At 46.1% G+C, this 12222-nt stretch overlaps 1 protein-coding gene across 10 annotated transcripts in view; it reads left to right on the forward strand.

Moving 5' to 3' along the window:
* Window positions 1–11546, forward strand: part of LDLRAD4 (low density lipoprotein receptor class A domain containing 4) — a 417129-nt gene extending 405583 nt beyond the window's left edge. For all 10 annotated transcript variants that reach the window (XM_059139069.1, XM_059139067.1, XM_059139075.1 and 7 more), the window contains 2 exons: window positions 2764–2817; window positions 4067–11546. In XM_059139069.1, the coding sequence (XP_058995052.1) occupies window positions 2764–2817; window positions 4067–4597 (585 nt within the window). In that variant the 3' untranslated portion in view covers window positions 4598–11546. The remainder of the gene's footprint in view (window positions 1–2763; window positions 2818–4066) is intronic.
* Window positions 11547–12222: the final 676 nt, after the last annotated feature.

A 12222-nucleotide genomic window follows, 5' to 3' on the forward strand; every position in this document is an offset into this window, starting at 1 on the left:
TAAATAAGATATTTAAAAACAAACAAATAAATAAAATATTGCTGATAGCAATGAGGGAGGTAGAGTGGGGTTGAGGGGGCCTGGTGAGCAGATGAGCCGGAGTGACAGAGGAATGTGAAGTTTCAGGAGAAGCTGATGAGTGCCAGTGCAAAGAGGTCAGCACTGGGATTCCGTACTGGAATCCAGGAGGCCCCCACAGTTGGGTCCTGGAGCTTCCAGGAGGAGGTACTGTGGTGTAGACCCATCCCCATGAGGATGGCCCTGTAAGGAGGGGGGTAGGAGGGAGTGGCCCAGGGAGCCTGCAGCGAGAGGAGACATGCCCCCGACAGGGTCTGTGGACTTCCCCACAGTTAACCAAATGCAGAGCTGGAGGCACCCCCAAGCTTCGGTCAGCGTGGGTGAAGGCACAGACCAGGAAGGGAGGGTGGCCCTGAAGGCGGCAAGAGAAGGGCTCCAGAAGGCTCCAGAGGAGGGTCCCAGAGCACCAAGTGGAAGTGATAATGGGAGGAGCAAGACCACGAAGTGTGGTCTTTTCTAGGCAGTTTCTCAGTTTGGCTAATTTCTAGGGAAATAAAACCACTGAGGATGGTTATTTTCATTCTTCAGAAAAGGTGCATGCCCCTGCTTCTGGGTCACCTTGCATGGTGCTGTTATTTGTGGCCCTTCAGCAACTAACTCTGGGCTAACCACCTGCTCCGGCTGTCGCCTGGTGTCAGTCCCCCGGGTCAGGGAGGTGGCCAGTGTGTGCAGGGGCAGGAATGGAACCAAGCTCATCTGACAGACAGAAAGGGTTGCTGGGGCAGAATGATAAGTCACAGACGTATCCAAGGATTCGTTTTTATGCTGTTTTCAATATGACCTCGAAACATACTGAATGTTTCCCTTTGACCCAGAGGAAGTTGTGGAAGCTCCCGGCAAGCTGCCCAGGCCCAGTGAAGGGCTGCCCATGGGTGCGGGTCAGCTGCTTTATTAGATTCTACTTGGGACTCTGTCACCTGTCGCCATGCTGACGCCAAAATAGCTCATTACGTAATTTCATAGTCAGACCCTAAGCCCCAACTTCCTCTAAATGCAGCTGGGTCTGTTCATATTTTTGCCCCTGATTCCATGATGTCCTATGGGTATTTTAGGAACGGGCTGTATGTACTGGACAAACACTGTTTAGCTGCAAAAGGAGTGTTTGTATTCGAATTCTGGCCTACAGAAGAGAGCAAGAGAGGGTTGGCCTTTGCGTCCAAAGACGTAGGGGTGTTTTACCTGGCAGGTCATCTCATGGGTGTTCTTAGGTTTCAGGAGGCTCAGTGATAGCACAAGGTCACGTGTGCACATTCCTAGGAATCCAAAAATATAAGCATCTCTTCCCACCACCACCACCAACAAGAACAACTCAATTGTTCTTATTCTCTTTCTTATAGTAACAGGCCTTAAGCTAATAAATAGCCCAGCAGACACTTGCTAAGAGCCAACAATTGCGGTTCAAAAGGGATGGCATACTGAGATGCCTTGTAAACAAATTCATGGTGCTAGAAATGACCCTTAATCACGTACACTGTTTGCACATCACCTCGTTGGTCTGGTCAAACATTTTTGAAAAAGATATTAAACAACAAGATGTCCTGTTACCTCTGCCTTATGAGTACATGAACTCAAGAAAAAATTCGTTACAAGACACTTGAAGGGCATTTGGGCTTTGGGAAACTCAGTTTTTGGTCTGAAAGCCAACCAGTGTTGGATTTCCTCCTCCTCCTTCTTCTTCTTCTTCTTCTTTCTTCTTTCTTCTTTCTTCTTTCTTCTTCTTCTTTCTTCTTTCTTCTTCTTCTTTCTTCTTACTTCTTCTTCTTTCTTCTTCTTCTTCTTCTTCTTCTTCTTCTTTCTTCTTCTTCTTCTTCTTTCTTCTTCTTCTTTCTTCTTCTTCTTCTTCTTCTTCTTCTTTCTTCTTCTTCTTCTTCTTCTTCTTCTTCTTTCTTCTTCTTCTTCTTCTTCTTCTTCTTCTTCTTCTTCTTCTTCTTCTTCTTCTTCTTCTTTCTTCTTCTTCTTCTTCTTCTTTCTTCTTCTTCTTCTTCTTCTTCTTTCTTCTTCTTCTTCTTCTTCTTCTTCTTTCTTCTTCTTCTTCTTCTTCTTCTTTCTGCTTCTGCTTCTGCTGCTGCTTCTGCTTCTGCTTCTTCTGCTGCTTCTGCTTCTGCTTCTTCTGCTTCTTTCTGCTTCTGCTTCTTCTTCTTCTTTCTGCTTCTGCTTCTTCTGCTGCTTCTGCTTCTTCTTCTGCTTCTGCTTCTGCTTCTTCTTCTGCTTCTGCTTCTGCTTCTTCTGCTTCTGCTTCTGCTTCTGCTTAGGGCAAAGCTGGTTGCATTCCAGAATGGTGTTATCTGGTGGCCAGCCCATGGCAGCTAGTGCCCATTGTGAGGGGCAGGCCTCCAAATAAGAGCTTGGATTCACCCAGACCTGACCCAGATCCAGGTGGTGACCCGGGTGTCCACTTTTGAGGACATTTTGAATGTATTGCAAACACACAGGTGTAGAGTTTGGAAGATACCTGATTTCAGATCTGTTTTCAATCCATTATGGCTGAGACCAAAACCTTCCAACTTTTCCTTGTGATCACAGTTCTCTGTTTAGGTGTTCGGTGTGAAAGGGACCAGTTCTTTGTCACTCCATGTTTTAAACAGGTCTGCTGCTGTCAAAGAGGAATGTGATCCCTTGATTTTGGGTGCTGTTGCATGAGACTAATACTGTTTCTTGTGATGTCTCTTGTCCCCCCACTGCCAGGAAGGGCGCCTGTGGCCTTCAGACAGCTCCGGGCCTCAGCCAGGGGCCTCAGAGGTAAGGAGTTGGGTAGGGGTTGGGGGGTGGGCTGTGGGACGTAGCTATTGCACCCATGTGAGGGGAGGGGAGGTGGGGAATAACCATTCGAGAACATTGATGGAAAGACTAAGTGTATTACAGCACAGATTAAGAAATAACACATTTCGATCAAGGCACAAGCTGTAACTTTGGTTAAAAAAGTGAGGAGGAGTTTTTCTCTAAAATGTCCTAGAGATGATTTGTGCTAGTCTGAAGCTCCTTAGAGAAATCAGGTTGAGAATCACTGATCTTTACCTGATTTCATAAGCTGCTAATAATGAGGCTTGGCAGATGTGGGCATAGTTTATAAATGCATCTCCAACTTTCATAATATGATTTTTAAAAGAACAATAGATTTGCCCATCAGTGAAAACTACAGTGTGAAAGAAGTCAGTGGAGATACAGATCTTTATATCTGTATACATGTCTTTCCTCTAGAAGAAATCTGGTTGGTGGAATAGGTGAGAGCATTATGTAAGAAGAGTAGTACTTGGATTCATTTTGGGAAAACAAATCTGTAATTGTATTTACTTTGGAGTACAAAATGTTCTTCATGTCAGTTACTAAAAGTAACTACAGGAAACTTTCATCCAGAATGAAACAACCGGAAAAGTCTAGAAACTAGAAGGAAAAAGAACTCACTTGTTTTGTATTTTCTTAATGATGGATAGAACAACATGCTCCTATATATGTTGTGATTATACTTAGATTTACATGAAAACTCTGAGGGCCCCCATTCTTCTGAGCCATAGGTGAGGGAGTGGGTAGTGGGGTCCTTTCGCTCCAGGTGAAGGTGTGGGGGCCCAGAGCTGTCCCCTGGTGGACAGGACTGCCGTGCCACCCCCATAGCATTCTTCCGCGTCATTCCTGTTTACTGAATGCCGGAAATTGCTGTTGAACTCCACTGGAACCAGCAGAAAATGTTTACATAGCGTTCACGGTAACTCCCATCAAACCCAAATTGTCAGTTAACCACTGGCTCCACTGTTGAGCCATCCTAGATTACCTGTAGTTTGGCAAGGTGAGTGGTGTAAGTCACAAGGAATAAGAAAACTACCTCCCACCCCCACCCCGAAATCGTCGATTCCCATTGTTTCCTGTTTTGAGGACTGCGTGAAAAGTCTTCGAACTGCTGAGAACACAGACCGTGCATGAATTTCCTTGATACCCTCAGGTTCGTGGTCATTGTGCCACGGATGTCTTCAACCCTGCCCTCCTTCCCTTGCAGATCATGTATGCCCCGAGGTCCAGGGACAGGTTTACGGCCCCATCCTTTATCCAGAGGGACCGGTTCAGCCGTTTCCAGCCCACCTACCCCTACGTGCAGCATGAGATCGACCTTCCGCCCACCATCTCCCTATCTGACGGGGAGGAGCCGCCTCCTTACCAGGGGCCCTGCGCCCTGCAGCTCAGGGACCCTGAACAGCAGAGGGAACTCAACCGAGAATCTGTGAGGGCCCCGCCCAACCGAACCATATTCGACAGCGATTTGATAGACATTTCCGCGTACAGTGGGGGCCCGTGTCCGCCGAGCAGCAACTCGGGGATAAGTGCCAGCACCTGCAGCAGTAACGGGAGGATGGAGGGGCCGCCCCCGACGTACAGCGAGGTGATGGGCCACTATCCGGGCGCCTCTTTCTTCCATCACCAGCACAGCGGCGCCCACAGAGGGAGCAGACTGCCGTTTCAGCAGGACAGCTCGGGGGGCAATGTGCTGCCCATCCAGGGCAAAGACAGGAAGCCCGGGAACCTAGTCTGACCCCGCGACGGCGCAGGAGGAGGAAGAAACCAAGGAGGGAGGAGGGCCGCACTGCCTCCGCCCACCCGGCACGCTGTTGTTCTGTTTCACGTGCTACAACGAAGTAAAACCAAATGTGCAAACGTGGTCTTTGTTTCTGATTCCTTTCAGGGGAATTGCAAGCAGACTAGACTGAAATAATACAAACTTCCATCCGGTCTGACCGCGAACAGTGTTTATTTGGGGACAGGCGTCAGGACGGGGTGGGTGCTGGTTTTCACCAAGGGCGGGCTTGGGAACACAGAGAAAGGGATGCTTGGAAGATATCATGAAATAAAACCCACAGAGGTGTTTGATTTATTTAATTATGAAAGGAGACTTTGCAGAGAAAGAGGCCAGAATGGTCCGTTTTATAATGAATTGATAAAAAAGGATGCATTATTATATATTATTGTGGGGAAGTATCGGCCAGTTTGCTTTTTCTCCCAAGGTGTGGAACTTTTATTTTGTTTTAAAAATATGATTCAAAATCCCTGTTTTGTGTGCCAAGGTATAAAGTGAAGAAGTTAGATGAATGCAAGGAGCTAATTTGTGTCGTGATGATGTGTTTTTTTTTAAAAGTTGCACTATCTAAATGTTTATATATGAGGGGACTGTTCTATGTGAAGTTCTGTATGTTGTCTTCTCACCTGTGGATTATTATTAGGCCCAAGGAATACCCGGAGTGTTCCCCATAATCACGCGAGAAAAGATGTTTGGGGATATAGCCTAACATATGCCAACTTACCTAAATCAAGGAGGTCATTACCGTTGCAAGAGTTTGGCTCACATAGTGGTGCATCGCAGAAGCATCTGGAGACTTTGGGATTGGAAGATAGGAAAGACTAAATCCCAGCGTTTCTGACTTGCTGAGTTCCTCTGCTAGTCTTAGGCTGCATATTTGATTAACTTTGACCCTGACATGTGCATTTTATGTAGCCGGTATCACGCAATCCTGCCCGTCCTCCCGCGGAGCAGTTTCTTCAGTAATTTAGGGTTTTTTTGTTTTGTTTTGTTTTGTTTTGTTTTTTGTTTTTTGTTTTTTCACTGTAGCATGAAGTATACTCAGATACATACATTATTTTACGCAATAAATTGTTTAAAATGCAAGGTGGTTATTTTTAATACTGTTGGAATATGTGACTTCTCAGTGTATTTCCGTTTTCTCTCTCCTTTTCTAGATAGGTAGTGCAGTTCAGGCCTGGCCGGCTGGTCAGGGCTCTGGAAGAGGCTCTCACCAGTGGCCCCCTGGGGCAGCCTACCTGGCCACAGTGTGCAGGTGATGCCCCCAGGGGCATCTTCACACGCAGGAGGCCCCCTGGAGCCGGTGAGAGCACATGGCGGGGACCATACACGCTACCCATCACTGCTGGTGGCACTGGGCTCTTGGAGGAATGCGGTACTCAGAACCCATCCTGGCTCCTGGGGAGAGCTTCCTCAGCCCCCAACCCCCCAGTGGTTACCCAACGGTGCAGGGCGGGAGGAGTGACTGTAAGCACACAGGAGAAAAAGCACAACACGTAGTTCAATGCAACCAGAGAGCTCATTTTAAATATCGCTAGTCTCAGCTTCACTATTCGTGATATTTACAAACATTTGCTCTTATGTAGAATAGGTAACTTCCTTGTGTGGAAGCCAGCATCTTACCCATGTGACAGCCACAGCCTGTGGGTTTGGCCAGCACCAGGCCATGGGAGGGCTTGTCCCCTTTGGCCTCTGCATGTAAAACAGTGAATTTGGAATGATAGCTCAGTGACTCTGATCTCTGCGGTTTTCATTGCTGAATTGACACATGTGTGTTTGTGTCTGTCTGTGGGTCTCTGGGGTGGTTTCTCAGGGAGGTGACTTTGTGCTGTGGGCTAAGAGCTGGAGAATGTTCTGAATGGCAAGTCCTGTCCATGGCTCCTTTCTGCTACTTCTCTCGGTCAGTAGGTGGCTGGTTTTTTTGTTTTGTTTTGAGGATTGTAATCTCCATTAGACTCATCCATTTCACACAGTAACCTCCACAGATCTAGTCTCTCTTAAAAGGAGAGAGAGAAAAGATGGGCAGCAGTTGCCACTCAGGCCTCAGACCCTGTTTGGAGGCGTATTTTGTTCTGGGGCTGCCTCTGGGACCCCGAGACTGGACAGATCCCTGGGAGCCTGGACCCAGACTTCCTCTCTGGACCCAGAGCCTGCCTCTCCTGTGCCCTAGGCCCTCCTGTGGCTCAGCTCACTGCCTGGGTTACAGGCCCGTGCTTAAGGAAGCTGGGCATCCCCTTGGCATGAACCTTACCTCACTGTGCAAGGGAATGTTAGCACCTGACCCAGTCAGGACCCCACAGGTGGGGGCTCAGGGTAGGTTAGGTGTCCCGTCAAATGCAAAAGGAGAAGCTTAATCATCATTCCAAACCTCAGTGGTGAACCCGCCATATTGTAGCTCTTCCTCAAAATGGTTGCACAATCCTTTTCCTACCTACTGCAAGAATGAGCTATGGTCACAAACTGGTAAATTCCTTAGTCACCTTTTAAGTTTATGAATGTTTTCCAGATGTTCACAATAATTTGGCAAAGCAATTATTTAATTCCAGTAACTTGAATCGTCCTTCAAAAGAGGTTCTTCCTATTGGGCCCCTAGAGAATTGCCCTTTGAGTTATATAGTTATTTAAAGACACAGACCTAGCAAACCATGACTTGATGGTCTTTGGGGCTGGACCTCTGTGATGAATTAGTTTGAAAGCCAAGGTCATGAGTTGAATTAATAGTCCATTTCCTTTGACATGGGGAAAAGGTGATTTAGATCCACAGCTTCTTGAAAGGTGTGGTTGCCTTATTCATACCACATTACCCCCTTGCTGGCTGGGTGAGGGACAAGGGTGATGTGAGGAGGCAGCTTGTACGGGGACCCAAACTTCAAGAAGCCCACATGCTTAGGAGATCCAAAGGTCTGGATGGGGAGCCTGTGATGTAGGCAATCCATGATGGGTTTATTATTTCAGAAGGGTGTTAAAGGATTGCATTGTTCAAAGGAACAGTGGGTGGGGAGATAGTGCTCTCCGGGAACCAGCTGTGACATCTAGCTGCTGTCCCCAGACTTCCAGGAGCATAAAACCCAGGGTATGTTGAATCCGATTTCTAGGAACAAGTCTTCAGGGGTGTATTTGCTTTTTCAGAAGGTCTGTGTTCTTCAGTCGCCAAAGCAGTCCTTAGTACAAATGAGGTTTTCCTAAACAAACTGTGTAATTAAGTAAACGTTGCTCTGTTCTTTGTGTCTCTGACCAAAATTTAGTGTTAAGGAGTTTGACAAGCATGCACTCCATCTTTCCCCATCACATACACTTGTGGACACACAGCCCCTAAGAAATTTCAAGATAGCCGAAGAGAGCATTGAAAACTTAAAAAGACCTGTCACGAGGACTTCACATTTATCTGCTGATTTTAGCTCAAACTCTTCGGAGAGGACAGGGGCTGATAGTAGCCTGGAAGGCCTTCAGAAGCACTGGCGCAGGAATGTGGTGCACAGATGAGCATGCCTTAGGCTTCTGAACTTCTTCCTTTGATCTTCTTCACCTTTATTCTATGTTCATTAGAATGAGAACTCAGACAGCATGCACTGCTAGAAAACTGCTCTGACCTAGAAGAAGCCGGCCAAATCACAGCCTTCCCCTCAGAAGCAGAGTTGCCCCCCTGGACAGGGCCCTCCTGCACCATCTATCCAGTTGCTTTGCTGACTAGGGAGTGCCTGTAGAAGGGTCCTGCTGGGGTGCTCAGGGGCCAGGCTGGGGGCTGCTCCCCCACATGCTCCCTGCCTGCAGCTTCCGTCTGGTGTTAGCTAGGCCGGGACTCCTGCTAGAAGTTTGCTATGTAAAGCAGCACCGTTAAATGCATATTGTCTCATATACCATTCATTTCTCTTCAGATTTCCAAAGCTCAGCAGTATGCAAAAGGAGCGGGGAGAACTGGGAAGAACACTTGGTTTTTGTTAACTTTTTGGTTTTGTCTGTGACTAAAGACATAGACCCATGCTTGGCACCAAGCCTTTGTATGGTGACATGCCCCCCAAGGCCACTTCCCCTCTCTACCAGGGCCCAATCCTAGTGGAAGGGCCAGATGCAGACTCCATTCTGCTGATGTTCACCCAGATTACCTTGGCCTTGGTGAACCTAAATAAAATGACATGATTGGGTGACGGGCTGGCACATCTCCCCTCCTCAGTGTGAGCAACACGGTGTCCACCAGTGCCCGCCAAAGTCACAGATGAAGAAATAGCTTTCGCCCCAGACTACAAAAGCTAGTCTCGGCAGCTTTGCAGGCTCCCCTCACTGGGGCCAGCTGCCAGAGGCCGGCCAGAGGACCTTGCAAAATCCTCCTGCCTCGACATAACTTACATTTTTCAGGAACCAAGATCTCAGCCGAGGTGATATTACTACCCAAAGTACTGCGTCTTTCACGTAGTTCAAGTTTGTAATTGACTGCCAGGGTTAGACGGTCGTTTGCTGCTGCTGCTTTCCAGACCAGCTGCATCGGGAAGCTGGTGTGTATGAGTCAGAATGCCTTGCTAAGAAAGCGCTGCCTTCCTCTGATCCTCTTCCCTTTCTCTGCGTGTGCTTGTTTGTGTGCAGTGGGCGGGGGGCGGGGGGGGCAATGGACGCGCTACTCGCATGTCGCGTCGCCCTTGGCGTTCCAAAGAGCTCTGCATGCTGGTGGCTTTGAAGCCCCCACGGGGTCTCTTGCTGACTTCAGCAGACCCAGGAACCGAGCCCCCCACCGCCGCACTCTGCTCCCACCTTTGTTGTGCCTCACTTACAATGGTGCTTTTTCAGTTGTCCGTCTTCTCTTTTTATTTGTAAGGTGCTGTATATAACTTGAATATATTATGCACATATCCTACCCAATGGGTAGAACAAAAAATTGTTAATATTGTAATATAATGTATAGATACTGATTTTAACAGAAATGGCATAGAATTTGTGAATGCCTATGTGCTTTGTCCTCTTTTGTAAGGAAATTTGCAAATGGATGCATACAGATAAAAGTCTATGTAGTTTATTTTCCTATTAAATATCAATATTATAACACAAGGGAAAGAAGTCTGAACAAACAAGCCACTGTTTATGACCAGCATATGTATAGCAAGTGAGAGTTGCATCTTTGCTGTGAAAACCCTTTAAAAAATAATTCAAAAAGAATCCCACAGCTTTTTGGTTGCCACTAGATGCTTCTCATTTTCATCTCTTTAGTAAGGCTCAGTTGGACCAGTGTTAGAGTCAGGAAAAAAAAAAAGTGTCTTTTGAATTTGCTTTATGAGAAGATATCTCATGTTGTAGAAGACCGGAGAGGTCAGGCCCCAGTGAAAAGTGCGTACTTTGTTAAAATTATAGAAATGATGCCCAAGTTCAGGAAATTGGCCAGCAGCAGAGAACTTTGGTCAGTACAGAGGCTTTCAGAGCCATCTGTGTCCCTAGTCTCTCTGTGCCTTTTCCTTTGACAAACTAAAGTTGTGGAGCCAATGAAGGTACGCGTGTGTAGGGCAAGAGTATCTCAGGAAAAACAAATCCACTTAGGAGATGACCCCGCTCTTAGCAAAACTTCTGTTTTGGGTTATCATTCACAGAGAACTAGCTATCGGTCAGTCAAGTGAAGAATCTTTTATCCGTTCCTGTTGGTGTCTCGGGGTGATCTTGATAAGCTAGGATTTGCCAGCCGTTAGGGATTATGTTTTTCGTCGCCTGTTCTTTCGCACCTCTTACACATCTATCCTTCCAGCTCAGTGTCCTTTGTGACCTCTGCCTTTATCTTCAAATATTCTAATACTAAAAAAGGAAAAAGCCTATCATGTCTTCACCAAAACCACAGTTGAGTCATGGGCATGTTCATTCTTTCCAGTGTTGTCCATAAAGGCAGTCAGTGAAATTTTGCCCATCTGATCCATATTTCCACTCTATTGTGTCACCAGAGGATATTAATTCTAGTAAAATCCACGTTTTTTCTTTGCTCTGTGGTGTTATGTTCTGATTTTGAAAACCACAAAAGAACCATGCCCTTATCCTCCAGAGAGCAGACGATTACAGATTATCCTTACATTGAAAACACCTCTACAATGCAACTCTTAATGCTGAAGAATGAAAAGTCACCCCTTCTCTCACTGTTCTGAAAAGGCGTGACAAGATAGTTATCTTGGTGGGGAGAGGCTATGTCCCATCCAGCCCCTACCCTCGGCTCCCCTCATGAACTGTGGGGGCTCCTTATGGTTCTGGTTTGGCATGAGGAGTCAAGGCTCTCTGCTCTCAGGAGCAACACTCCCACCCTTCCAGGTTCCATCTCTTGGGAGAACTGTTTGAGGATGAGTGTCATCAGAGATGAGTGTCATGTTCTAGACTCAGAGGTACTAAAGTGTGTTCCCACACCATTGCTTCCTTTCCACAGAACTGAGGCTTAAACTTTGCTGTTAATGATACTGGTTCACCTTAATGTGCTTGTTGGTATATTGCTATTTTTCATTTCATGGCTTTCAAAAATCACATTTTCTAATTGTCTTTGTCTACTGGAAAGCTATTTTTAAATGTGTACAAGACTATTCATAGCATTTAGTTCATTTAATTTTTATTATAAAGAAGCCAACTAAAAAGTACAACTGTATGCGAGCTTTTCAGTAGCTCATGTGAGCTCTGATAACCAGAAGTTATTAAAGTCTATAACAGCCATTTGTGCTTACTTTCAACATAATTCCCAGCTATATACAGAGAAATATTTCCAACTGTTGTGTATCTGCCTCTTTTAACTGAGCAATGGTGATGTAGTTCTTAGGCCTAAGGTCTGTAATTGCAATACTTTTAAAGAAAGATGTTGCTCTAAGTGCTGTTTGTTAGTTATGAAATCAGCTTTTTCTGCTTGTTCTTATTGCTGTGGTCAAACCATAGCACAAAATCATTAAAAATAATCAGTGATATACATGTGTCTCCTGTTTTTCTTTTTTGCAATCTTTAAAAAACAAAGCACATATGTGAGGGTGGGGGAAACGACATGTGTTTTAAAATCCAGTCCCAAAGAAACACTATTCTTAGGGTTTCTTAGCTAACCTTTCCTCAAGCCCAGGTTCTACATAGAAATGTTCAGGTGTTGTCCTCAGGTCTCATCGTGGGAGGAACCACTGAGAACGGCTTCACTTGAGCCGAGGTGCCCGAGGGATGTGTAGCTGTCTCCCAGTTTTAGGATGGCTGTCAGAGAAACAGAAACCAGCTGAGCCCAAAACATGAACAAGATTTCTAGCAATGGGTCCACAATAGCCAAACTGTGGAAGGAGCCAAGATGCCCTTCATCAGACGAATGGATAAAGAAGATGTGGTCCATATATACAATGAAATATTACTCAGCCATCAGAGAGGATGAATACCTACCATTTGCATCAACATGGATGGAACTGGAGGGGATTCTGCTGAGTGAAATGAGTCAAGCAGAGAAACAATTATCAGATGGTTTCCCTCATAGTGGAACATAAGGAATAGCATGGAGGACCACAGAGGAAGGGAGGGAAATCTGAAGGCACAGAAATCAGAGAGGGAGACAAACCATGAAAGACTCTGCACTCCAGGAACCAAACTGAGGATTTCAGAGGGGAGGGCCGTGG

This window comes from Mustela lutreola, chromosome 11, assembly GCF_030435805.1.
Source record: "Mustela lutreola isolate mMusLut2 chromosome 11, mMusLut2.pri, whole genome shotgun sequence".
Lineage (NCBI taxonomy): Eukaryota > Metazoa > Chordata > Mammalia > Carnivora > Mustelidae > Mustela > Mustela lutreola.